The sequence below is a fragment of the Cebus imitator genome, unplaced genomic scaffold (genome assembly GCF_001604975.1).
Source record: "Cebus imitator isolate Cc_AM_T3 unplaced genomic scaffold, Cebus_imitator-1.0 Scaffold548, whole genome shotgun sequence".
In the NCBI taxonomy this organism is placed as follows: Eukaryota; Metazoa; Chordata; class Mammalia; order Primates; family Cebidae; genus Cebus; species Cebus imitator.
The window spans coordinates 818,064-844,539 of NW_016107863.1; the positions used below are offsets into that span (position 1 = coordinate 818,064).

At 41.9% G+C, this 26,476-nt stretch overlaps 1 protein-coding gene across 10 annotated transcripts in view; it reads right to left on the reverse strand.

Annotated features, from left to right (window-relative positions):
* Positions 1 to 26,476, reverse strand: part of HECW1 (HECT, C2 and WW domain containing E3 ubiquitin protein ligase 1) — a 453,917-nt gene that overhangs the window by 75,434 nt on the left and 352,007 nt on the right. For all 10 annotated transcript variants that reach the window (XM_017515382.2, XM_017515378.2, XM_017515385.2 and 7 more), the window contains 4 exons: positions 24,235 to 24,374; positions 21,622 to 21,743; positions 18,804 to 18,989; positions 8,370 to 8,504 (listed from right to left, as the gene is read on the reverse strand). In XM_017515382.2, coding sequence (XP_017370871.1) covers positions 8,370 to 8,504; positions 18,804 to 18,989; positions 21,622 to 21,743; positions 24,235 to 24,374 — 583 coding nt within the window. The remainder of the gene's footprint in view (positions 1 to 8,369; positions 8,505 to 18,803; positions 18,990 to 21,621; positions 21,744 to 24,234; positions 24,375 to 26,476) is intronic.

The window sequence follows — 26,476 nt, forward strand, 5'->3', positions numbered from 1 at the left end:
AAAAAAAAAAAAAGAACAGGCCATGTGCAATATTGCAGATCATAACGAAAAACCAGGTCGTTGCTGATTTTCCTTTGGGTCCCACTTCCATACTCCACACCCAAGGATAACATCCTTTGTATGCAGACAGGGGCCACCAGTTCACTCTCTGTATGTGGTAGTCTTTGCTGCTCTTCCGGAAGTTGTAGGGATGCAGATGCATCTCTTTTCTCTCCTGGTCCTTCTAATTGCCCATGGCCTATCTTGGAGGACAAGGAAATAGATCCTGCACCACTTTGGTGGGCTTCTCACTTTGATGTCATTAGCCCTCAGCTCCGCTTAGCTGGCAAAGCCAGACACCAGGGTTTAGAAGCTGGTATTCTGCAGCAGCACATTCCGGTTTCAAATGTTTACAAAGCAAAAGATGAAAAGTTTTCTGATCAATAAACAATGCAGTATTGAATCCTCATACTTCTCTTTTTCCTCCATGAATAAATAAATAAACATGTGAAGGCTTTCTGGGACCGAAACTATAAGCCTTTTTTTCTTGGAGGGAATCATGTCAGTTTTCCTTAATGTGTACTTAAAATATTATTGATCTTGTAAAGACAAGAGTCTCAGAGACCCACCAGTAGAAGGTTATCTAAGTGATAAATTACAGAGAGAAACTGGGGAAGCAGCAGGTTTGCTAGCTGAACTCAGGAGACATTTGCTGTTTCACCCTGAGTGAAAGTGTCTGTCAGGACATCACCCAGAAATGAATAAGGCTTTGAAACAGAAAGAGGCTCACTTCTATTCCTGGCCCTTGCAGGAAATTCATTAATGGTGGCTACTTCTGAGGTCACCCACTCATGGGCAAAACTAAGCAGACTGAATAACTTCAGAAACCAGCTGAAGTCCAGCTCGCCCAAATGCAGATGACTAACTGACGAACATTCTTCAGGCCTACTATGAGTGTGATAGAGGAAATAACACAGGGGGAGATAGGGCTTGTTGGGCCCCTGAGCCATAGGAACATCTGCAAAGTGTTGTTGGTACTGGATGGCCCACAGACCAGAGCCTAGAGGGCGGGAGGGTTGGATAGAAATGCCGTTCTCCAACAAGGGGCCCTGGAATGGACAGAGATGAAGACAGTTTCAGGCAGGGATGGAGGAAATTCCGAGGGTCTAAGTTTGAACTAGGATTTAGTATGTGCTAGGATCCTTGAAGCCCTGCAGTGATACTAAACAATCCATCTTGAGGGACGTCTGACTGCAAACATGATGCCGACATTGCTTTCTTTTCTTTATTTCTTCTCCTCTTCCTCCTCCTCCCCCTCCCCCCCTCCTTCTTTCTTCCTTCTTCTTCTCCTTCTCCCTCTTCTTCAACGGAGTCTTGCTTTGTTACCTAGGCTGAAGTATAGTGATGCGGTCCGATCTTGGCTCAATGCAACCTCTTTCTCCCAGGTTCAGGTGATTCTCATGTCTCAGTCTCCTGAGTAGCTGAGATTATAGGCACCCACCACCATGCCTGGCTAATTTTTGTATTTTTATTAGAGATGTGGCTTTGCCATGTTGGCCAGGTTGGTTTTGAACTCCTGACCTCAGGTGATCTGCCTGGCTTGGCCTTCCAAAGTGCTGGGATTATAGGGGTAAGCCACTATGCCCGGTCTGCTTTGTTTTTCTAAGATCAGAAAATGACTACAGGACTGATTTTCCATTTAAAACCAAAATTACATGACTATAATTTCCTGGCATTTGACTCCTTTGGTCTTATTAAGTTTCTCAGGGGTGTGTGAGCATATGCGGTAAGGGGAGAGAGAAGCCCCTGGTGGCCTGCCTCTCCCCAGACATGCTGAGACAATTCTATAATTGGGTAAAACCCAGTTTGTAGTAGGGACTACTTTTAGGATTTCTTTTTCTTTTCATATTGATAGTTTTCATCATAATTGCAAATGTGAAAACTTCAAACATTTAGCTCTCTAGACAAAACAAAATAGTTATCTTCAAAAAATTGTTTTCAGCAACTGGTAAACAAGCTGTTCTTCAGTTGCAATTTGGGAATGCACACTGGTGGGTTTCCTTAAAGCAGTGATTGAAAATTGCATGTTTTAGACTGAATTTGGGTTAATAATCAGCTAACGTCTCTCTGCAAACACTGGAGACCTGATGATAAGAAAAAAATGTAGCAAGTTCACAGGAAGGGCTAAAAGGATGAATTTACATTCATCTCTAGACACCCTCTGTGTTCTGAAACTATGTCATTAACAAAGTTGCCAGAATTATCTTAAGGAAACAAAAGAGAGATATTTGAGTTATTCAATATTTTTATAGTAATTAAAAGCGGGCAATAAACATCATGTGCAAGAAAGGCTTGAGTTAAATAATGGTAGACCCATGTGATAAAATATAGAAAAATTTTAATGGTGTGGAAACTGTCTACGAGCCACTGTAGTGGTAAAGTGGGATATAGGACCATAGACAACACAATCTAATGTCTCTATTTTTATATGTACCAGTGTCTCCAAATGGGGAATTATGCTTTTCCATCTGTGTCTGTGTTCTGCATTCATTACGTATTGTTTGTACAGTGATGTGCTACAAGACGATGCTTCAGTCAACGATGGATGCATAAGCAACGGTCTTCCCATAAGCTTAGATTAGAGCTGAAAAAGTCCTATCACCTGGTCATGTCATAGCTGCCGTAACGCCATGGTGTAATTGCTTTAAAAAAAATAAATGTACAGTGTTTATAGTCTACAGTAGTGTACAGGAATGTCCTTGGCTTCACATTTACTCACTGACACACCCACTCACCCAGATCAACTTCCAGTCCTTCAAGCTCCATTCACTGTAAGTGTCCTATACAAGTGTACTATTTTTTAAATCTTTTATACTGATATTTTTACTGTACCTTTTCTACCTTTAGATATGTTTAGAAGCACAAATACCATTGTGTTCTCACTGCCTACAGGGTTCTGTACAGTTAACATGCTGTACAGGTTTGTGGCTCAGGAGCCACAGGCCACACTGTACAGGCCAGGTGAGTGGTAGGCTGCATCATCTAGGTTTGTGTAAGCATACTCTAGGATGTCCACAGTGACAAGACTGCCTAACAACAGCATTTTCAGAGTGTATCCCTGCTGTTAAGTGATGTATGACTGTAATTAAAAAGTTTATTTTCAAAGTTGTCTGAATTTTACAAACTTCCAACCAAACCTGTGATCAAGTGCAGGTTACATTGAATCAAGAGGAAAACAGCCAGTTTTAAGAAGCAATGCAGCAATTACTCTCCCCAAAGGCAAGCTTCCTGAATGAAGACTCCTACATGTCACCAGAGCCAATGAAATGACTTTTGCCATCAAAGCAGCTCACTGCAAAGAATGACTAAGAGTGACTTCTGCTTTTAAAGTGAGAAGCAAGTTTTTCTTCCCTGTCAGACTTGCCCTTTCCTAAGGCAGTCACCATCAAGCTTTTCTTGGGTATGTACTTTCCAGAAATTCTCTATACCTAAGGATTTTCTAACCTGACCAAGATGGCAAAAGAAATGAAAATTATGTGCTCTGCTTATCCTTCCTTATTGATGTCAACACGTATTAGGAATTGCAGTGTAAACAAGGCAGATGTGTTAGCCTTTAGCAATTTCCCTGCTAAGATGGGATCCAGTATTCACAACACTCCACTTATCTGTGACCTATTTGGGTTGCACCTTCTGAGGGGAGATAAGGCCTACTTGGCTGGTGCTTGAATATATTGCAGAAAGATGTGCCTCTGCATTAAAATGCAAGTCAAGGTGTCAAATAACGACCTTTTTATGTATAAATCCTATATTCGTAATAACTGCTTTCAGGAATCTGTCTGAAAATTTTCCAGGTGAGGAAGGACAATCCAAAAGATGTTTAACAATGTTTCTATTTATAATCTGCCATTGGGATTTTGAGAAAAAAAGTTACCATTTAGGATTCTTAATATAGAAACTCATTTTAATTCTGTCCTTACATGCAATTTATAAAAAATCAACTGCTGAATAACACTCAAGACTTATGTGGGTGAACAGAAAATACCCACACTTGTAAGTTATAGTCTAAGAAATATCTATAGCTTAATTTCTCATTGCCTGTGATATAGGACACAGAAAAAAAATGGATTATAGAAATAATCCATTGATGATTCCTGAGTCTCACATTTCCATCTGTTTAACTGTCATATCTCATCAGATATCTTGCTGTTTTCACACACATTATCAACTTGCCTAAAGACAAATGCCATCCTCCCCACCTGCCTTTCCTGCTCCTCTTAGCTCTGTGCTGTTAATGGCTCTCTTAGTTAGGCAGTGTTGGAGACTTGGAATCAAGCCCCGCAGATTCTGAGAATCACAGAGCTGGGACCCACCTTAGTGATCACCACTCATTTGCAGATGAAGCCCCTGGCAGGGAGGGATGAACAGTGATTGATACCCAGCTCCTCTGTGGACATGCTGGAGCTGGAACGCCCATCTGCAGACTGAAGTCCCAGTGACTTTTTCTAACACACCCCTTGACCTCCCTGAGGCTTCTCCCCATAAGCTGCCCTTTGTTTTCTCTCTTTGTCACTTCAACTCGGCCTCATCCCCTTCCATCTGACTGTGGCAGTGGTCTCCGGCAGGCCTCTCTCAAATCCCTCTTCTTGGCCTTCATGGTCTTCTATTAAAAATATGAGTTTGTAACCAGGTGCAGTGGCTTACGTCTGTAATCCCAGCACTTTGGGAAGCTGAGGCAGGCGGATCACTTAAGGTCAAGAGTTCGAGACCAGCCTGGACAACATGATGAAACCCCATCTCAACTGAAAATACTGAAGTTAGTGGGTGTGGTGGTACACGCCTGTAGTCCCAGCTACTCTGGAGGCTGAGGCAGGAGACTTGCTTGAAACCAGGAGGTGGAGGTTGCAGTGAGCTGAGATCTTGCCACTGCACTCCAGCCTGGGTGACAGAGTGAGTCTCTCTCAAAACAAACAAACAAAAAAAAGTTTGCACAGACGCTGTTAGGAAACTAGAGCTGTGGTCCTGAACTCCCTGTGTGAAGTGAGCAAGACCTTGGTATTTCAGTTTACTGGACTCTCAAATAGTGGTTCTTTACAGGGGTAATACCACCATCTAGGGGTGGGTGGAAATGCTGGGGGGCTGTTCTGTTTTGACATAATTACTAGGGAAATGGGGGCAATCCTGACATTTAATGAATGGGATCAGGAAAAAAACAGCCTGCAATAAAATGGGACGATTCCACACATCAGAGAATTGTCCTTTCCCAAATGCCAAGAGTCTTTCCCCATCTCTCAAAATGTGTTTTGGAGATGATTTCACCCTGAAACAATGGGTGACACCATTACTTTCCTCAGATTCATTCCGTGGTCCATTAAAAAGTTGCAACTCCTTCGTGCAGCACCAAAGTTTTCTGAAAACCAAGGCACGGCAAGTGGGAACCTGCTGCTTGGCTCAGACTGAACTAGTCACTGTCTCTCTGTGAGCGTTTCTTAATCTGACCTCTGCACCTTTGCTTCGTGCTCTGTAATGCTGCCCTTCCCTATCCTTTGTACCTAGCTAGATTCTACCAGTTTTCAAGTTCTAGTCAGGTACCTTATTTTATTATTTGTTTTGTTCTGTTTTGTTGAGATAGAGTCTTGCACTGCTGCCTACGCTGGGGTGCAGTGGTGTGAACACATTTCACTTCACCCCTATCTTTCAGGCTCAAGCCATCCTCCCACTTCAGCCTCCTGAATAGCTGGGACAACAGGTACACACCACCACGCCCAACTAATTTTCAAATTTTTAGTAGAGAAAGGGGCTCACCATGATGCCCAGGCTGGTCTCAAACTCCTAGGCTCAAGCGATCCTCCCATCTCAGCTTCCCAAAGAGTTTGTATCACAGGCATGAGTCACTGTGCCAGGCCAGGTACCTTATTTTAAAAGATACTTTTCCTTGGTTTCTTTTGAACTTCTGTGGCACTTATCCTAACATCTCTCTTGCCACTCAACCATATTCTGATTTCTCTTGTCACTTAACTCTGTATGTATTTTTGGCCTGGCTTCAAAAATGGAATACAAACTTCTCCAATTTGCATTCAAGTAGGGATTGGCAGGGATTGTCTCATACTTTGCATTCCACGGTGTTCACAGCAAGCCATGCATGGAATCAATGTTTGCTGAGCAAAATCACATCACAGCAAATGCAGCCAAAATTTCCCACCACCCACTCCCCTCTATTTTGATACCAGAGTCCCTCTATCTCCTTGTCCCTAGGCTGAGGGCTTTTGCAGTGGGAGGAACCATATATTTATTTTCTTAGAGGCTGAGTCTTTGTTTTCTCTGGTGCGCTGCCTGTGGATCAGATACCCTCTGCCTCTCAGCTTCTCTCTGTTGTTTTTCTTGGTATCCCCTTGTGTCAGACCAAAGTTACGAGAAGAGGGAGGATGGGCAGAGAGATGAGTGAGGTTTGGAAATGTGATGAATAGTCAGGGTGGACACATTAGGAAGCAGACAGATGGCTGGTGCACAGCAACACCCTTTCATCGTATGTGTTAGAGTCTTCCAGCTAGTTCTCAACTGATGCAGATGGCACTTTGCCATACATGTTATGGCAAATGGTATTAATGATTTAAATAATATTAAATTAACTCTATTTGGGCTATTCAATCACATCAAACACATGTTTTAAAACAGGTAATGCAAGCAGTGTCCACGGTTTCAGTCCTGTTTTCTCAGTTGGAAAGATTTTAAATATTTACACTTCAGATTAATTTCTTGTAAGAGATCTGTATCTTTAGGGAATTCCTCTTGCGCAAGTCAAGTTTTTATTGACAGTGAATCTGTCTGCAGTACTCAGCTACTCTATCACATGTAGTTAGTTACCCTATGTTGATTCTGAAATTGTCTCAATGAGATTAAAGAGTTTGGATGTTTTAAGTAAATTTAAATGGCATATTGAAGTTCATGAAGAATTCTGAATTTATTCCCTATAATCTGAAGACAATACACCTTATACTTTGTGAAGTGTTATAGGAATGCCACCAGGGAAGGAGAGATTATGCACGTTGAACTGGGAAGCAGAGGCATTACTTTCTGCAGTCTGTGAACACGTCTGCATCTAGCAAATCCTGACACCCATGTAATGCTCAGGGATGTATAGTACTCCCTCTCTGCCTGGTCACATGCACTTTATGTATATGAAGAAAGAAAGATTTAGCATGCTTTTAGCAGTCTCCCGAAACAATGATACTTAAGACGACTCCATGAAAAAAAAATTCATTTTATCACACCGGCATTAAGCCATGAGTGCTGTTGGTTGGAAATAGTAATGTCTCTCAGAGTATACAGAGGACTCCCGAAAAAGTGGTAAATAACTGGTGCCCATACATCAGCAAGAGGCTTTTCCCTTGAGACTTACGTTTGCTATCTGGAGGAGGTGGCTGCAGGGTGAATATTAATCTCTGGAGAGAAACTCCCAGGCTCTCCCTGGAATGACTCACTGTGGAATACACACACACGCACACACACCCACACACCTGTACATATACATATCTTCCTTTCCTTCCTGCACCACGTTTTTCATTTTTAAACCTTATTATAATCCAATTCTAAAAGCTGTTTTATAGGAAATAGTTCTCAGAGGCCACATCTCTTGAGATCCTGGTGGTTTCTACAAAAACGAGGCACCGATACTTGGGAAATGTCAGTTAGGACATAAAAAGTTTGCTCATGATATCATCAAGAACTGATCAGGAGGAAAAAAAGAGCTATGCTTTCAATTTCGGCTCGAGAAAGAAGGACAGGAAGAGTATAGGTTACGGAAACTAATTCAGAAAAGCAATGAAGTGATGCTTAGCCCTTCATGGTAGCCAGGAAGGACTACCATCTTCCTGATGAAAGAGAATATAAAAGCAAGGAAGAGCACATGGTAGAGTGGGAATACAGCATTCCTGTGGCCTGCTTAATTTCCCCTAGTTTCTAGTTCATGGATAATGTTATTGAAGTATTTTCTAGGATGTTATGGAGAGGCAGAAGTTTAGTTAGTCATACACAACACAGCAGTTCCCTGTGGTCACACACGACAGGCCTCAGGAGCCACAGCTCCAGCCATAAGTGTCGCGATCTCCTGACATTGCATTTTCAGCTTCCTTTCAACTAGACAGGTTTTTAGTAGTGGTGAGTGTGTGGGACTCTTTTGGCAAGGCAGAAGACGTGACTGAAGACAGGTCTGGGGTGTTAAGTGGGTATCCCGGTCGTGGTCATCATTCTTCCACAGAGCAGGGTGCATATGGCTTAGTTCCTTCCAGCGCAGGCAACCCTAGATCCTGGCCACTAAGGAACTGTTCTGTCCCCATGGAAGAGGCAGAGACTGACTGGTGAACAGTAGGGGAGTGGGGTGTAGGGGGCATTACCTCTCCAGCGCTGTAACTTCGGAGCCTCTGGAGGTGCTGTCGATGAGTCAGATGATTGGGAAGACGGCCGTTCTGAAGAGGGATTCGGGGGTCAATGAAAGTGGTGGCTCGACTGTTGTGGTCCACAAAAAAAGACTGCAGACAGACCAGTGAAAAAAACACCGTGTGTGAGAATAGGCCAAAATGGAGTCAGTAATATACAGGAGTGCTACAGGGCCCAGGCCTCAGGTTCATTTCTGCCCAGCCTCCCCTACTCCCCTGCTTCCTTTTTAAATCTACTAAAAACTCATCTACCTAGTTCAGGCCTGCTAGGAAGCAGGCCGGAGAGCAGGAGATGAGCTGCGACCCAGCGAGCACTACCATCCGAGCTCGAGCTCCACCTCCCTTCAGATTAGCTGCAGCAGCAGATTCTCATAGGAGCGCAAACCCCATTGTGAACTGCGCATGTGTGGGATCTACGTCGTGCACTCCTCATGAGAATCTAATGTCTGATGATCTGTCACCGTTTCTCATTACCCCCAGGTGGCAGCATCTAGTCAAAGATGAACCAGCTCAGGGTTCCCACTGATTGTACATTACAGTGAGCTGTAGGATTATTTCACTATATATTACAATGTAATAATACAAATAAAGTGCACAATCAATGTAACGTGCTTGAGTCATCCTAAAACTATCCCCTACCCTCCCATCTGTGGAAAAATAGTCTTCCACAAAACTGGTCCCTAGTGTCAAAATGGATGGGGGCCACTGATGTGGATGGAGGACAGGACATTGCTTGTTTGCTCAGTAGCTGAATGAAGTAGTATCAGTCATAGAGAAACATTCTACACTATTCGTGGAGTTCATAGGTAGTGACTATAATAATTTATTCAACATGGAAAGTAAGAGCAATAGAGCCTTTACTGAGTTAAGATAACACTAGTAATTAATAATTTGTAGAGCATTTTAATTAATTTAAGATAGATGCTTTTTTAAAATTATAGAATGTATATATTTTTACTGAGAAAAAAACTTTAAAAAGATAAAATGGTAGAAAGAGGATAAAAATCAACCCAAGTATCAGAGTCTAAAGATAATTGACAAAATATTTTGATTTTTTCCTAGTTTTTTTTCTTTTCCATACATACAAATATATACATATTTTTCTCCACATCAAGATCTATAATTTTGTTATAAGGTTTTTCACTTATTATTTTGTATTTCCCTGTTATTAAATATTTTAATAGATAATTTTAATGACTATATAATATTGTTTGATGAAAGTATAACAATTAATTTTAGTACCCTTAATTCTTGGATGTTTGACTTTTTTACTATTTTAAAATAATGCTTCAATGAACACTCTTGAATATAAATCCTTGTGCCATGTCTGATTACTGTATATATTCCAATATATGGTAACATTGTTATTTAAATTTAAAATTATCTCTCATAAAAGAGAAAGTTATTACCTTTTTTTCCTTCAACATAAGACAGTGTTAAAATTACTCTCTTTTCAATGAACAGTAACATTTGGTGAAGTCATATCAGCTTCAAATGACCTTAATCAATGCTAGTTTTAGATATTTTTAGATTTACCTGACAAAAGTAGTTAAAAATTTTTATACAGATTTAGAAATTATTCTTGAAAGGTTTCAGCTTATAATTTCGAGTATTGGATGTCATTGTAAACAAGCAGTTTAAAGGGCTTTATAAAAGTTAATATAGGAAGTGGTTTCATTATTGAGATAAAAATATACCCCCCTAGGAAAAAGGCAAATAACAACACTCCTAATTTCATGTGAATCAATATTTGTGACTTGCTTTAAAAATTTCCAAAATAGCATCCCACATACATTCAAAAAAGAGCTGTATGTGCAATTGGAACTGAAGATGGCATACCCTTGAAAAATTGGTAGATGACTTCAAAAAACAACAGTAGGATGTCAAAAATACATGTAAAGAAATGGAATAAGACTGAAATGGGAATGGGAAAAAACAAAACACATTAACATGCGTGTTAAACACACAAGTGAAAGCAAAACTAATAAATATTAAAAATAGACTTTTCATCATTCAAATGCATGCTGAGATGTTTATAAATTAAATTAAATAGGTTCCTTATATTTGTGTATCTGTGGCAATTGTTTAGTATACATTTCTAAAAGTTGAATTAATTACTTGGTTAAAAGAAAAATATTTATGATTATTGATCCATACCAATAAACTATCTTCACAACTGTTGTCCAGATTTATCATGTTACCATTAGTTCATGAATCTTTCTCTTTATAATGCTCTCACAAATACTAATTTTGAAAGAACTTTTAGAAGTGTTAAATGGTAAATAATGGTGAATTACAATTTCCCAGGAAATTTACAAAAGAAAAACATGTTCTCATAGGCTGATTAGTCAATTCTTTCCTTAGCATATTGCCTGCAGTGTGTCTGTTCTCTTTTTTGTTGTTGTTGAGATGTTAAAGTTTTCTTATTTATTATACATGTGCTAAGTTATAGATCTGCTTTCAAATTTGCTTTTGATTTTTGTTTTATATTCTAATACACTGAATTTTTAATATTTCTGTGTATTCAAATCTCTCAGTCATTTCTCTCTAGAGGTCAGTTAAGTGTTTACCGTATTTTTCTAGCTTTAGTTTTGGTGAGTTAGTCGTTATCACTAAATCTTTTACCTTTCTGAAATATTTTGGTATGATGTGAAGTTGTAGTTTGACATTTTTCTCAGAGAGCCCATTTTTTTCAAGTCATTCATTTCCTATTGTTTTATTATAAACAAATTTCTTATAAATACTACTGTCTGTTTCATGATATTTTATTTGTTCCAATGGTCCGAGGCTTTTCACTGGGACTGCACTATTCCAACTATTAATGTCTGTAAGGCAAGTTTCCTCTTTTTTTTCCAAGATTTTCTTAAGTATTCTTGTCTGTGTTCATTTTTCCAGAGGAACTAATATTAATTTTATTAAGTTCCAAAAATAGTTCTATTGGATTTTGTTTAGAATCACTTTGAGACTGCAAATTATTTTGGAGACAATTCATTCCTATGATAGTTGGTGTAACCATTTTCCATTTCTGAACATGTATACTAAAGAATTTTTTTCTTAGTCCAGTTTTATAGTTGTTTTACTGAAAGATGCATATTTCTGGGTAAGATCATTTACAGGTATTTAATACTGTCCGTTGCTATTCTGAGTGTATCTTTTCCTATAATGTTTTATAACCCTTCATTGCTGGTACTCAGGAAAGTTATTTATGTATTTACTTTTTGTCAGCTCATCATATTAATGGTTCCATATAATAAACTACTCTTTTAAGTATATCCTCTTTGATTTTTAATTGCAAATAATGCTAACTTTGTTTCCTTCTTTAGGAGGGCTCTTTGGTTTTTATTGCCTTCCTTGTAATATTGGTGAGTACTTCCAGAACAACATTAAATAAGAAGTAGTAGTTGCAATCTTTTCTTATTCTTGATTTTTAAAGGAAAACTACTAGGCCCAATTGTACAATAAGATGTTCATTGTTTCAAGGGAGGCTTTATTAGGTCACAAAAACATATTTACATTCTTAGTTTACCAAGAGTACTTTTTATTTTTAAAATATAAATGTGTATTAATTACACCTGTAATCTCAGCACTTTGGGGGAGGGCAAAGCAGGTGGATCACTTGAGCTTGGGAGTTTGAGACTAGCCTGGGCAACATGGTGAAAACCTGGCTCTGCCAAAAATAAATACAAAAATATACCAAAAAAGCCAGTCTTAGTGGTGTGCACCTGTGGTCCCAGCTACCTGGGAGATTGAGGAGGAAAGACTGCTGGAGCACAGGAAGTCAAGGTTGCAGTGAGCTGTGATCATGCCACTGCACTACAGCCTGGGTGACACAGTGAGACCCAGTCTCAATAAGTAAATAAATAAATATTTAATTTTTATCAAGTAATTAAAAAAATATTTCTTAAAGTAATCAACTGAAATGCCCTAATGCTACTAAGTCTTGAGTATATCCTTTCTGTATTTTATTAAGTATTGTTCACATGTATTTTCAACAATTTCTCAATAGTTTCTAAGTCTTTATTTCATTTTAAACCCAAGTGTCATCTAGAGCATTGCTCTTACTTTCCAGCTGGCAAAGATTTTGTTTTTATGACTGTGCTTAAATTTACTTACAATTCAGTTTGATTGCTTTATGGCCATAGGATGTGACCTGATTATTTTCTGCTTTTTTGTTTTCTTTGCAGTATCAAACATCACCACTTAGAAAAATAATCATGAAAAGAAGTTGTCAACTCCATTTTTTAGGCCTTTTTTCTATTTTGTCATTGTGGCAAAATATACATAAAACGATAACCATTTTTAAGCGTACAGTTCAGTGGCATTAAATATAAGAAATTCTCACGGTTGTGCAACCATGGCCACTCTCCTTCCCCAGCACTTTTTCACCTTCCCAAATTGAAACACTGTATCCACGAAACAGTAACTCCTCATTTTCTCTCCTACAAGCCCCCTGATAACCTCTGATCTACTTTCCATCTCTATAAATTTGACTATTCTAGGTCCTTATATGAGTGGAATCATATAATTCTTGTTCTTTTGTGTCTTGCTTATCTCACTTAGCATGTCTTCAAGGTTCATTCATGTAGCATGTTTCGGAATTTCACTTCTTTGTAAGGACAAACATTTCATTGCAGGTATATACCACATTTTGTTTATCCATTCATGTAAACTCTAATAAAAGAATTAATTTGTTTCATTCACATAAAGTTATATTATTTAAATCCTAAATCATTTTGTCTATTTAATCTGTCAAACTGTTGGATATAAAACACATTTTCCTACCATGACTGTATTTTTTCATCTCCTTCCATTTCTCCTTGGTTTTTAAAATTTAATATAATATGTTATTATTTGGCTCATAAGGTGCATGATGATTATATCTTTATCTTAATTTTGCCATTGATTAATATAAAATATTTCTTTGACCCAATTTAGGGATTGCGATTGGAATTCTCCTTTGTTTAATACACCACCACTGGTTTTTCTGTTATTGTCTTCACACTATATTAATATTTATTCTTTTATTTCTAAACTTTCTAAACCACCTCTTATTTAAATCCTAATGTCTTTTTGTAAACTGGATCTGTTACCAAAGCTGAAAGTATTTTCCTTTTGGTACGTAAGTTTATCATGTTTCCACCTTTTGTCGTAACTGTTATGCTTGGCTTTACTGTTCTTACCCTATTTTTATTATTTCCATCTTATTTGCAATTTTTTGTGTGTTTTGCCATACAAACTCTACTTTGTTTGATTTTATCTTTCGATGAACTTTGGAAAAGAAAAATTCTGGTTTAAATGGTACAAACAGTTGCCTTTTAAGCTTGTCAAATTACTATATTTAGTCTTTGTAAAATTATCCAGTTTTACTCCCCTTGAGCCCAACTAGTAACTCAGCATAATTTTCCTTCCCCTGCTTATCTTCCCTCTTCTCACTTTTTAAAATTCCAGTCTGGTGATATTGATCCAGGCTGTGATTATACAACTATTCCATTTGTATTATACAACTTTTCCATATTTTATTTAGGCTTTTCCAATATGTTTTAAAGCATTCTAAGAATAATTGCTTTTATTTATATTTACGTATTTGATTGATTTAATTGCTCTGTGGATTTCTCTAGTCCTTTTTATACTATCATTTTCTCACTGTTCATGTTGTGCTTTGATTTGTTACTGAGCCATCTGGAGAATGGCTTTTGGTGTTTCATCAGTGTCTTAGTCTGTTCGTGTTTCTCTATAGGAATACCTGAGACCGGGACATTTATAAAGCAGAAAAGTTTATTGGGTTCATGTTCCTACTGGTTGGAAGACTGGGTGTATGGTGAAAGCCTCAGGCTGCTTCCTTCCACTCATGGTGGAGGGTGAAGGGGAGCATGTGCAGAGATTCCACGGTGAGAGAGGAAGCCAGAGAGAGCGGGGGTAGGGGGCGGGTGCCAGGTTCGTTTTAACAACTAGCTCTTGAGAGAACAAATACGGTGAGAACTCACTGATTACTGCAAGGATGGCACCAGTCTTTCATGAGGGATCTAGACCCAGGCACCTTCCACTAGGCCCACTCCAACACTGCCACAATAGAGATTAAATTCCAGCGGGAGATTTGAAGGGGTCAAACAAACCATATTAACTATCAAACTATAATAATCAGGACGGGTAAAAGAGTAGGGTAAGCTCTGATTTTGCACATGAGGCTGTTTTTCTGCCTTCGCCCATGAATGGCAATCATTGTCTGTGTTTAGGACTACTGGGCTACAATCTTTTCTCATCAATATCTTGGAGTCGTTGCTCTGTGGATTTCTCTATTTTCATTTTTGGATGGGAAGTTTGAAGCTTGTCTGATTTTTATTCTTTTTTTTTTTTTTTTTCTTGAGACAGAGTCTCTCTCTGTCACCCAGTCTGGATTGCAGTGGTGTGATCTTGGTTCACCGCAACCTCTGACTCCCGGGTTCCAGCAATTCTCCTGCCTCAGCATCCTGAGCAGCTGGGACTACAGGCGTGCGCCACCACCACGCCCAGCTAATTTTTGTATTTTAAGTAGAGACGGGGTTTCACCATACTGGCCAGGATGGTCTTGATCTCCTGAGCCTGTGACCCACCTGCCTCAGCCTCCCAAAGTGCTGGGATTACAGGCGTGAGCTACTACACCCGGCCTGATTTTTATTCTTTTGTAGGTAACTTTTATATTATCATGGCTGCATATTGATAAGATTTTTAAAGAATTTCTATTTAAAGATATTCCAGTACATGTGTAGATATATAATGTACTTCAATTACCTTTACTGTAATTTAGTGAGCTCAATTAATCTGCACACCTAAATAATTTATTTTAGATCAGCAAAGTTTTAATTTTAATATTTAATATTTATTTAAGATAATTAATATTAATATTTAATTTTTCCTGCTGTACCTAGTATTCTGGTTTCTTTCCTCAAGTTACTGTATAAGTCATTGGTGCAACAGAGATTTATTGAGTGCCAACTATCTATTAGACACTATTCTTGGCCCTTGATGTTGTATTAATGAGCAAAACAAAGATTTCTGTTCTCAAAAAGCTTAAAACCCTGCCATGAGAAACAGACAATAAGCAATAAACCTAATAAATGTATAAGTGACATGGGGGAGCACATGACCCAGGGGTCAGGGAGGGCTGTGGTATTAACTTGGATGGTTAGGGTAGGCATAGAGAAGACAAATTTTTTCTTTTTTCAGTTTTTGCATTTTTTTTTTCCTTTTTACTTTCTCTGCCACTGATTGAAATCTGGTCCCTTCCTTCTGTTTTAGGGGCTGTTTCCATGTTCATATGCCATATCAGTGATGAGATTTCACATAGCATCAGTGATGCTCTGTTTTATCCTTATGCTATTATTACCTTTTGCTTTTCCCTGCAATCTTAAAACAGCTATTTTCAGACTACTTTCTTATGTCTGTTTCCTCTCAGCTTGTTTTCTGTTTGTGGCTTCTCCCTCTTGGTTAATAACAGAAGTCATGTGCCTGTGTACCATTTCATGGATGATGAATAGATGTCTTTTAAACAGTGCTTTCTATTTTCCAAAGAAAATTATACTTTCTGAGAAAAAAAATACTTTCCGAAAAAAAGACATGCTTTTTGTCAGACCAAGATTCTGTTTCCTTTCTGCAGTAGTGTCTCTTCCTAGGCCCCTTCTCATTTTATTTATTCATTCCTCAGCAGAGGCCACCTTGGTCTCATGTCTGCCACAAGATAGGACCCATGGGGCCCACTGCCCTACCTCTTGGATGGTGACTGTCCCTCAGCTCAGACTGGGAATGGGTGTGAGGCACACTTGCAATCTCTATTAAATTGGGCAGAAAGCTCTGTCCTCTTTTTTCAGACTCTGAAGATGGCAGATGAGTCAGAGGCCAGTGTGTTTACTGCCCTGGTCCTTCTGAAGCAGCAGAGCTCTGAGCCCCTGACCTCTGCCCCTTTGTACAGTTGACCATGCATTCAAAGACACCAAGCAGTTCTACCCAGACCTTCTACTTCCTACCATGGTGCATAATAAAAGCAAAGTTTGCCCTCTTTGAATGTGTAGATAAAGCAAGAAGCAGATTGGCTGGGGTGAGGGGCACGGACCTGCTCTGGCAGGCGACGAAGGTGGCTTTCGCATAGTGAGCTATGACCACCTCATTTTTTAGTGAGTTGTATTCCTAATTTTCGGTCTCCTATGCAGCATATCCTATCCAAGTTAGAGGGTGAAGCCTGTAAGACACAGTCCAAACATGTTTTTCTCAATCTATTCCCATCATCAATGGACTTTGGCAATGAGATATTCTTTTATTTCCCCCACTTACCAATCTTGACCTTGGATTATTAATGGTAGATACTACTAATCTGTCATGATATTATCAAGCATTCCTTCATTAACTTAGTAACTTATTTATCTGATTGTGAAATAATGAAAGCAACGTAGGCATTACTGTTGCTATTTTAAGGCTCAGAAAGGTCAAGTGACTTGCACAGGGTCATGTATTTAGACTGAGATGGACTGGTCCATGTATTTTTCCCACTATCCTCCTTTGTTCCTCTCTGACCACCCTACGGACTGTGATAATACATTTTGAGTCTAAGGCTACTTTCCCCAGCAATTCACCACATGGTATGCCTCTTAGACATTCTGCCACTATGAGTGTGTATGTGTGTGTTCAATTAATAAGAAATTGGTAAGAGCATTTGTGTGTGTGTGCATGTGTGTAGGCACACAGCTAGTTTGTGTCATAACTGAAAGTAGAATACATATCTTCTCATTTCAAATTCAGATTTTTTTCTTTCTCATGTATGGTACCTTCTTGCTAGAGAAAATGAGGGGGAAGAGCTTTTGCCAGAAATTTCCTCATATGCATTCCCAAATGGAACAAAACTCTCAGAATGCATCTCAGCCTCTGTGCTTCCCTGCCGGTGTGATCACCAGGAGATGTCACGTCATCTGCATGTGTACCATGGAGAACCAGGGCTTATGGCATTGGGAAGCCTCCCTGTCATCTCACTGGGCTCCCTGTCATCCCTAACCTGGTGCAAAAGCTGCAGTCATGGAAATCTAAGGCTCAGCAAGCTGTTCACATTGGTGTGTGCTGTTTGCATGATGAACATGGCAGTGTCCTATTGGCATCCTGGTTAAGCAATAAATGTAAACGTGGCTACCATACCCAGCTCTGATAAGTCGCTCCTTTACTTTCTGTTCTGGCTCAGGCTTCATTTCCCACCCTAATACACATCACCAAGTCCCCACATACAAATCATTGTCACTCTTCCAACAGAGGCCAGGTCCAGTCAATGAGAAAGTCCCAGGGAACAGATCCTGGTTACAGTGGCTTTCTACTACACAAGGCATACCCTTTTCCCTCCCCTAACTCATCCCGGGTTACAGAGGAGCTGGTCCTAGAGATTCATTTTATTAATGGACTTGTAAGGAGTCCCCCATTCTTTCCCCACACACTCCAGAGAATCCATGTTCTGAGGCACACTAGGGGTTTGTAGGAGAGAAACTCATGGCTTCGAGGGGACACTGGTGCCCCATCAGCTCCCTTTGGGAACGGGGCTTTGCAGGTTCACATTCACAGAGGAAAGGACATGTCGCAGACATAACTGCAGGCAAAGCTCCTGGTTCCTTGGACCATAGAAGAGGGAGTGATTCTCCCTGGTAAATTTCATAGAAGGTTACACAGGTTCAGTTCTAAGAAATTACTTGGCCTGTCCTTTGAATACATCGAGATAGCTGATAAAGATTAGGAAAAAACCTTCTTGCTTTCAGACTCAGCTGGTCTTCTAAAGCATGGCAGGGAAGGCCCGCTTTGGGCTAAGGTTCCACAGAAGCAAAATGTAATCCAAGAAGATCGCATGGGCCCAGCACACCCTACCCTGCTTGTTAGGCTGTTTTAACTTAAGGTGGGGAAGTTTCCCTATTAGGGAAATCACAACAAATAATCTAACAATGTACTGCATTTAACCAATGAGTTTATCCCCTGAGAGTTAGCTGTCTAAGGAGGCAAACAACAGAAAGGTCATTGGACAGAATCTGATTCCTCGTTCCAAACCTAAATTTAAAAAGATGTAGACAGTGGTTCTTAACCAGGTGTGACTTTGCTCCCCTGGTGACACAGCAATGTCACCGTGGTTGGCATCTAGTGGCGTGAGGGACAGGAATGCTGCTAGTGTCCCATAAAGCACAGGGTATTCCCCTGGCCTGGCCCCCTTCTCCACACTGTAGCACTGAGGTTGAGAAACCCAGATGTGGATGGTTATCACCCCCTTTCCTGCTGGCAGTCGATAGCGCATCTCCCTGACACAACTCCTCCCCATACCCTCCTCCTCACGTCCTCACTAGTCTTCTCTTTGGGGAAGGAGCCTGTTTGATGAAAGCTCCGCATGTGGGTCACACTCACCTTTCCCTGCTGGTCTGTTTTGATCTCCCAGCCCCGGGGCAGTTCCAGCCGAGTGTCTGCGAACATGTTGATGAAATTCACCAAGTCCCGGTTGTGCTGGTAGCGTTCAAAATTGCGAGCATCCCGCCGGACTTTCAGAATCATGTGCTTTAAGCAGGTGCTACTGGTGAAGACTCGGTAGGCACTCTGAGATGGGTCAGGGCGGATGGGGTAGGTAGTGGGGAATTAGGGAAAACACAGAGCAAGCACACTGTGAGCACCCTAACACTGCTAAGTGTGAATGCGACACAGTGGTTTATCATGAACATAAGGTGGAGGCCTCAGAAAATGAGCTCTTGCTCAAGAAGTAAACACCCAGGAATTTGAGACAGCTTGGGCAAAACCCCATCTCTACAAAAAATTTAAAAAATTAGCTGGGCATGGTGGTGTATGCTGGTGGTCCCAGCTACTTGGGAGGCTGAGGTGGGAGGATCACCTGAGTCTGAGAATAGAGGCTGCAGTGAGCTATGATTGTGCTGTTGCATTCCAGCCTGAGCAACAGAGCAAGGCCCTGTCTCAAAAAAAAAAAAAAAAAAGAAAGAAAGAAAAAGAAGTAAATGTGCATTGAAACACGCTCCCTTGGCTCACATGGACCTACCTGTGACACCCGTTCCACCTGAGTGCTGGGCAGCTCGGGACACGGCCCACCTCTCTGTGTGACTCCACATGGACTTCCTGCTGTCTCTGCCATGCCTGGTTCTCCTTGGCCTCCCTCTACCTGCCTGAGCCTCAGTCCTCTCTCTCCTCCATGGTCCCTTCTCTGGCTGCTGAGGTCTGCCTTTGGTCTTCCTACCTGTCTAAAAGGGGGAGTATTAATTTAGAGCCCCTGGATTGAAGGCTGGACATGAGAGGTCTGTCATTTTTTTGAACACTATGTAAAAATGTGTGTGTGTGTGTGTGTGTGTGTGTGTAGGTGTTGGGGGAAGGAAAGAGATGAAGAAAGAAATGACAATGTGATGGTACACAGGACTGGTGTGTGTGGGGGGGAGACGGCGGGGGGTGGAAAGGACAGACCGTGTACAGGCAGGGGGTTGGGCCAGTGGCTGCTGCTGGCTCAGGGCCACCTGCACCAGGGCTGGGGCATGGCCATGTGACATGAGCATTTTCCCTGTGGCTCCCACTGCACCTCTGGGGATTTGCTTGGAATCCAGCCACTGGGAATCCCATAGGCTTCTCAGAAATAACCTGTTAAAAACTGATCCCCGCCTTTGCTGCCATGCCCTCCATCACCCAGTCAAACTCCAGCTCCAGCTTAGTGGGGTCACTGCCTCACCCAGGCGCCCAAAGCAGAAACTACGCTTTCTAGAGTCCTCATCTTGCACCCATCCGTGATCATAATGGACCCAGGTCCATGAGAAATATCCCTGAATGGAGCCATTCCTTGCCACACTCCCGCCCCTTCCTTAGGTCAGAGCCAGATCATCTCTCACTCAGCGGTTGAATCAGCCTATATCTTAACCGCCTCAGCTCAGTCTCTCCCTGATACTCTGCCAGAGAAAATGCATCATCCACCGCCCTGGTCAGGTAGCCTCAGTGTTACTGTTGGTTCCTGTGACCTGCTGTAGTAGATCCAGGATCCTGTGCATGGATCTCCAGCCTCTCTTCCCCTCTCCCTCCTACCAGCCACCCACACTCACCACCCTGGAGTTATTTCCCAGGCCTCCTAATGGGTGCATCCTTTTTTCTTTTTCTTTTTTGAGACAGAGTCTCGCTCTGTCGCCCAGGCTGGAGTGCAATGGCGTGATCTTGGCTCACTTCAATCTCTGTCTCCTGGGTTCAAGCGATTCTCCTGCCTCAGCTTCCCAAATAGCTGTGATTACAGGCATGTGCCACCATGCCTAGCTTATTTTTTGTATTTTTAGTAGAGACAGGGTTTCACCGTGTTAGCCAGGATAGTCTCAATCTCCTGACCTCGTGATCTGCCCGCCTCGGCCTCCCAAAATGCTGGGATTACGGGAGTGAGCCACCATGCCCGGCACTGGTACATCCTTTCTACAGATGTCCCTCTGCCTGGACCTCTTCCTGTCCACTTTCAACCTCCAGGACTCAACTGAGCTGCCTCCCCAGGAATGCTCCCTGGCACCCCCAGAGCATTCTGCCCTCCCTCAGTTTGCCTGGTCCTGTCACATTGAGCTGATCTTTTTCATGTCATTGCTCCACAAAATGGGAGCTCCTACTGTTTAGCTATCGCCCTAATCTGTCTTTGTGACTCCAGCACCTAGATCTGAGCCTGAACCGCAGAAAATGTTTGTTGAATGGAAAAATTAGTGAATAAAGTGATAACATGACATTGCTTTCTTGAAAATACAAAAAAAAATGCAATGAAAAAACTACATAGGTAAAATCACATCAAATTTAACTTCAGCATGATATTTGAAAAACCGTATCAAAAAGAAACCTCATTGTTTACCTAGAAGAACTCTGCTTTAAAATTTTATCAGTGAAAATGGTTTTATAAAATGATTAGGCTGAAGAAACTCTGGCCACTTCATAATCTTGCTCCGTTAAAATTTTAATAATAATGAAAACAGGTTTGTTTCCAAAGCACTTTCACTGACATTAACACATTTGAGCCTAAGAAAAACCCACAGAGGCAACAGCATTTCCAAATCCAGTCTTTTTCTTTTTTGGGAGACTCACAGACAGTCAAAAGAGTGGACTGAGCTGTCTTTTTTGTTGCTTATAAGTCTAGTCTTTTAGATCTATCAGATGACTTTACAAAGCTGTGTTTTGGGTCTTGCCAAGCCAGGCAGCCCCCTCCATGTTTTAGGGCACTCACATAGTTGGCGTGCAGCACAGTGAAGAACTCCGGGTTGGTGATGAACTTGACCGCTGGGGACTGTAGCAGCAAGGTGATTTTTTGCGAGTTCACCGGAGAAAGTGAACCTTCTCTTCTTAGATCTGCAAAAAGTGAAGGAAAGCAACAGAACACATTGGGAAAGGGGCATTTCAACCTCTGTACTTCCCTCCTGACAGCAGCGACACACATGCCTTCACCCACACAGCAGACTGTCGGATTTACGCCAAGTGCCATTACTTTATGCATGTCAGTTAAGAATCATCACTTCCTAGTAGTGTTTCTGTATAACTTCAATAAGGCTCAAGTCTTCTAACATCTCTCCCCTTTTATCACAATGATTTTTCTTCCTCCCCCCTTCCCTCCCTCCCTCCCTTCTCTTCCTTCCTTCCTTCCTTCCCTCCCTCCCTCCTTCTCTCTCCCTCCCTCCCTCCTTCCCTTCCTTCCTACCTTCCTTTCTTCCCTCCCTCCCTCCCTCCCTTTTTTCTTTTGCTCATTCATTCATTCATACTTCCTTTCCTTCCTTCCTCTCTCTTTCTTTCTTGAGACAGGGTCTTGCTCTGTCACCCAGGCTGGAGTGCAGCCAGGCGATCACAGCTCACTGCAGCCTTGACCTCCTGGGCTCAAGCCATCCTCCCATATACTCAGCCTCCTGAGTAGCTGGGACCACAGGCGTGCACCACCATGCCTGCCTATTTTTTCTTATTTCCTTTACAAGTTGCAAACCATAGCTGTGATAGATTGTTTGCAGAAAGGACCACAGTTCCTCTCTTCCTTATATCCACACCCAGTTGCATTGCGACTTTGCTGCCCTTCCCCTTGGTGAATTGGGGGCTGGCCTTGTGCCTGGTTTCAACCAATAGAACATGTCAGAAGTGACAATTGGTCAGTTCTGCATCAGGATTTCAAGAGACCTGTGTCTCCACTCTCTGGTATTCCTGCCACTGCCATGAGAACAAGCTTGGGTGAGCCTGCTGCAAGATGAGAAGCCACAGGGCCACGGGAACAGTGACAAGCCACCCTACTGGCAACCATCTCAGGACAGCCCATGGCCGACTCCACAGCTGACCCAAGACAGACAGGTGAGCCCAGCAGCAACCCAAGGAGCCACCCAGCTGAGCTCTGCTCAGATCGCCAACCTGCAGAACTGTGGGGTAGATGCATGGTTGTGAGTTTCAGTCACTAATTATGGGACTTTTTTGATACAGTAAATGCCAACTGATTAAATATCAAACTCAGAAATAAGCTTTCTGTTGCTTTTTCCTCGTCTTTCTAATTACTTAGCTATTGTACCATATTTCTCTCAGAAGGTTGAACAAAGAAATTAATAACAGGCCAGGTGCAGTGTCTCATGCCTGTAATCCTAGCACTTTGTGAGGCTGAGGTCAGAGGATCACATGAGACCAGGAATTTGAGACCAGCCTGGGTAACATAGCAAGACTCTGTCTCTACAAAAAATGAAAAAATTAGCCAAGCATGGAGGTAGATGCCTGAGGTCCCAGCTACTCAGGAGGCTGAGTTGGGAGGACTGCCTGAGCCCAGGAGTTTGAGGCTGCAGTGAGCTATGATCGCACCATAATAATGCATTCCAGCCTGGGTGACAAAGAGAGACTCTGTTTTCAAAAATAAAATAAAATAAATAATAATAGAAAAACCTAAACTAGTCAGTTTAGTTAGCATATCTGGTAAAATGAATAACAGAAAGGGGGGAGTTAAAATTGGTGGTGGAATTGTGGATGTGCATTTTTAAAAATCACATGAAAATGTCCAATATTCTGCATTGTCATAGATGGCTGAGACCTGGCAGGATTGGAATCCCAGTGCTGCCTGCCCAGACGGTTCTCTAAGCCTTCTTTTGGCAAATGAATCTGGCATCATTTATCCAATTTAAAAAGAAAGTGGATTAATAGAATGTCACTGTGATAATCTTATCTCATTACAGGTTAAACAAAAAAAGTGGAAGCCAGTCTCATGCCTTTTGATTATCCTTGTCTGAGTTCCACTTGGGTAAATTCAAAGAAATGAAAACCAGGCAAACCAGGCCCCAGGTGAATGCCTAGTGTAGTTGGTAAAAATTCCCTCCTGTGGCATGCTGGGAAACCTCTTCTCCCAGGTTCCTCTCTTGGGAGAACTGAATTTTATTTTACGTGCAAACAAGTAATTATTCCTACTGTCACATGGCTCCTTTAAAATAGATTGTGAAGTTTTATTGCATGTTTTATTTATAAGTGGAAAAATCCTTAGGACACCAACAAATACATTTACTTAACAATACATGATTGAGCCACTGACAAAGTTGCCTTGCTTCACAAGCACAATAGCAAACTCAGCTCTATCCCCAGAATTCATTTGTTTCCTGTCTCCAGATCCCCATGCCAGGGTGATGGTGTTTCCTTCACCATGGTCACTTCTCCTGTTTCCTGGTGGGAAGTTTGTTCTGACTGCTTTCCCCTATGGGCACCAGGCATGCCTCTCTCCTCCACTCTCTTCACTCTGGGTACATTGTTCTGCACGAGGCAGGGTGAGTGGCTTGCAGTCCTCTGTCACACAGCCCCTGGAAGCCATCACAGGTTGCGGGGACCCCTCCTTCAATACCTAAGCTGGACTGGGAAGATTCGGCTTCTGAGTCACTCCCTCCACCTCCGCCTCCTCCTGCTGGGGCTTGCTCACAGCTTTGGCTGCCAGAATCTTCGTCAGTCCTCTCTGTTGCAATGGTTCGCTGAATATTTTGATACCTTTGCATCAGAAAATGGAAAGACAAGAGTTAACTTTGGTTTGCTCGTTGGGGTCCAATACACTGAATCAGATAATTGGAGAAATGTGTAAAGAACTGTCTTGAATGTCAGGAAAGAAATGCTTAAAATTCCCACAAGGTAGCCAGAGCAATTAGCAAAACAAGTATCTCTAAGATGATACAAGTTCTTTTTGTTTTATACGCTATGATGATTTTCAATATGGTGACTTTAAAAAAATCAATACAAATAACTAATCATGCAAAACAGCCTGTGCCCTGCATTAAACAAAATCAGCCCAAGTCTAAAATAAGGGTATGGGAAGTAAACTAAAATGCTACAACTAAGATATCAAATTACCTCCCCATTATTGTAATGAGTCTACAAACGGGACTGGCAATCCTACTCACTTTTATTTGATAGGTAATTGATACGATGGGGCAAATGTTGTGGAAATATTATACCTAATAGCATTCTGGCAAATAAATAAATGTTTTCTGCTTATTCAAAGGCTTATTTTTCTTCTCATGTTGGGGATTTAGTCATTTGGCCAGCCAGCTAGCCACCTTGCCAAGTACTAAATATTTCCTAACCCTCCCAATATGTGTAGGCTCTGTGCTGGACTTTCAGATCGAAGAGAGGGTTAGAATATGACATTGCCCTTTAAACACACAGTCGAGATGTAACAAAAGGGGAATGGGACGGAAGCCATAACTCCAGCCAGGTGAAAGGCTGTCGTAGACAGGCAAGACATGTGCGGGACACAGACGAGGAGACTCCCAAGGTTTATAAATTGTGAACCTGGAGTATGAGTTTGTTGGGGAGCTTGTTGGGAAAGAACGTTTCAGAAGAGAAACAGCATGTTCAAAAGCAGGCCACTCTTGGGGACCCCTGAGAAGCCTGGCAGTGGCATCATCAGGTCATATGGGCAGCAGTCAGGGCCAGGAGACCAGTGGAGAGAGAGGAGGGAGCCCCAGAGGCCGCCCTGCAGTAGGCGGGGTGTTATTCTGTAGGCCACAGGTTCCCCAACCTGAGCTGCGCAGAATCACCCACAGGAGTTAAAACGCAGACTCCCAGCCCCACCCCCAGAGTCTCTGATTCAGCAGGTTTGGAGTAGGGTCCAAGAATGTGCATTTCTTTTTTCTTTTCTTTTCTTTTTTTTTTTAGAATGTACATTTCTGAGGAGGTCCCAGGTGATCCTGATGCTGCTGGCCCCGGGATCAACCTTGAGAGTGAACCATTGCTCTTGGTGATGGGTGGCTGCTAAAAAAACAGGCAGGGCCAGATGTACATGGAGATTGATCACCCAGTATCAGAGTGGAGAATGCATTGGAGGAGAAGAGTCTGGACTGTGGAGAGCAGCTGGGGGCTCCTGCAACAGCCTACGCTGGAGACTTTCCTGGAAACTTTTTGTCTCCAGGAAAGCAACGAGGAGGTGGAGGAAGGGGATGAAGAGGAGGATGAGAGACTAGGTAGCAGGGAATAGCCAATCTCCAAGCGCAATCCCAGGTGGGAACGCGCGGGGTCGCTTGCCACACAGATGAGGCTCCACTGTGGCAGGATTTTTGCAGACCAGTGCCCCTCTCTTTCCTTGACCTTACAGAGGAAAGCTTTCTCACTGTAGTTTTCAGGCCATTTGCAAGAGCATCATCTGAGTGATTGTTAAAATTACAGAAACTGAAGCAAATAAAAACCTGCACGACTTCTTTAGGAAGTATTATTTATATCTAGGTTTGAGAACTACTGGCCTAAGGGCTTTCTTTCAGTTTTGTTTTATCTGGAGAGACCCCCACTCACTTCTGACACCTTTCAGAAGCCACCTTTGCCTGTAGTGGTTACCGCAAGGCATTTCCTGAGCAGGCCTCTTAGAGCAAAATGTGGAAGGGGGTGATGAGCTGAGTGGTGGTGGAATTATAGTGAGAAATATTTGTGGCGATTCACCACCCTGTATATCTGTGGTGAGAGGTTGTGAAGAGGTGATGGATGGTGAAGGACGGCCCTCTGCGATCTTCTCCCTCCTGGGGACTCAGGGAATGCAGCTGTGGCAGGAGAGCAGGGGGTGCCAGTGAGAAGCTGCCCAAGCCTGTGACCTTGACCAAGGTAGG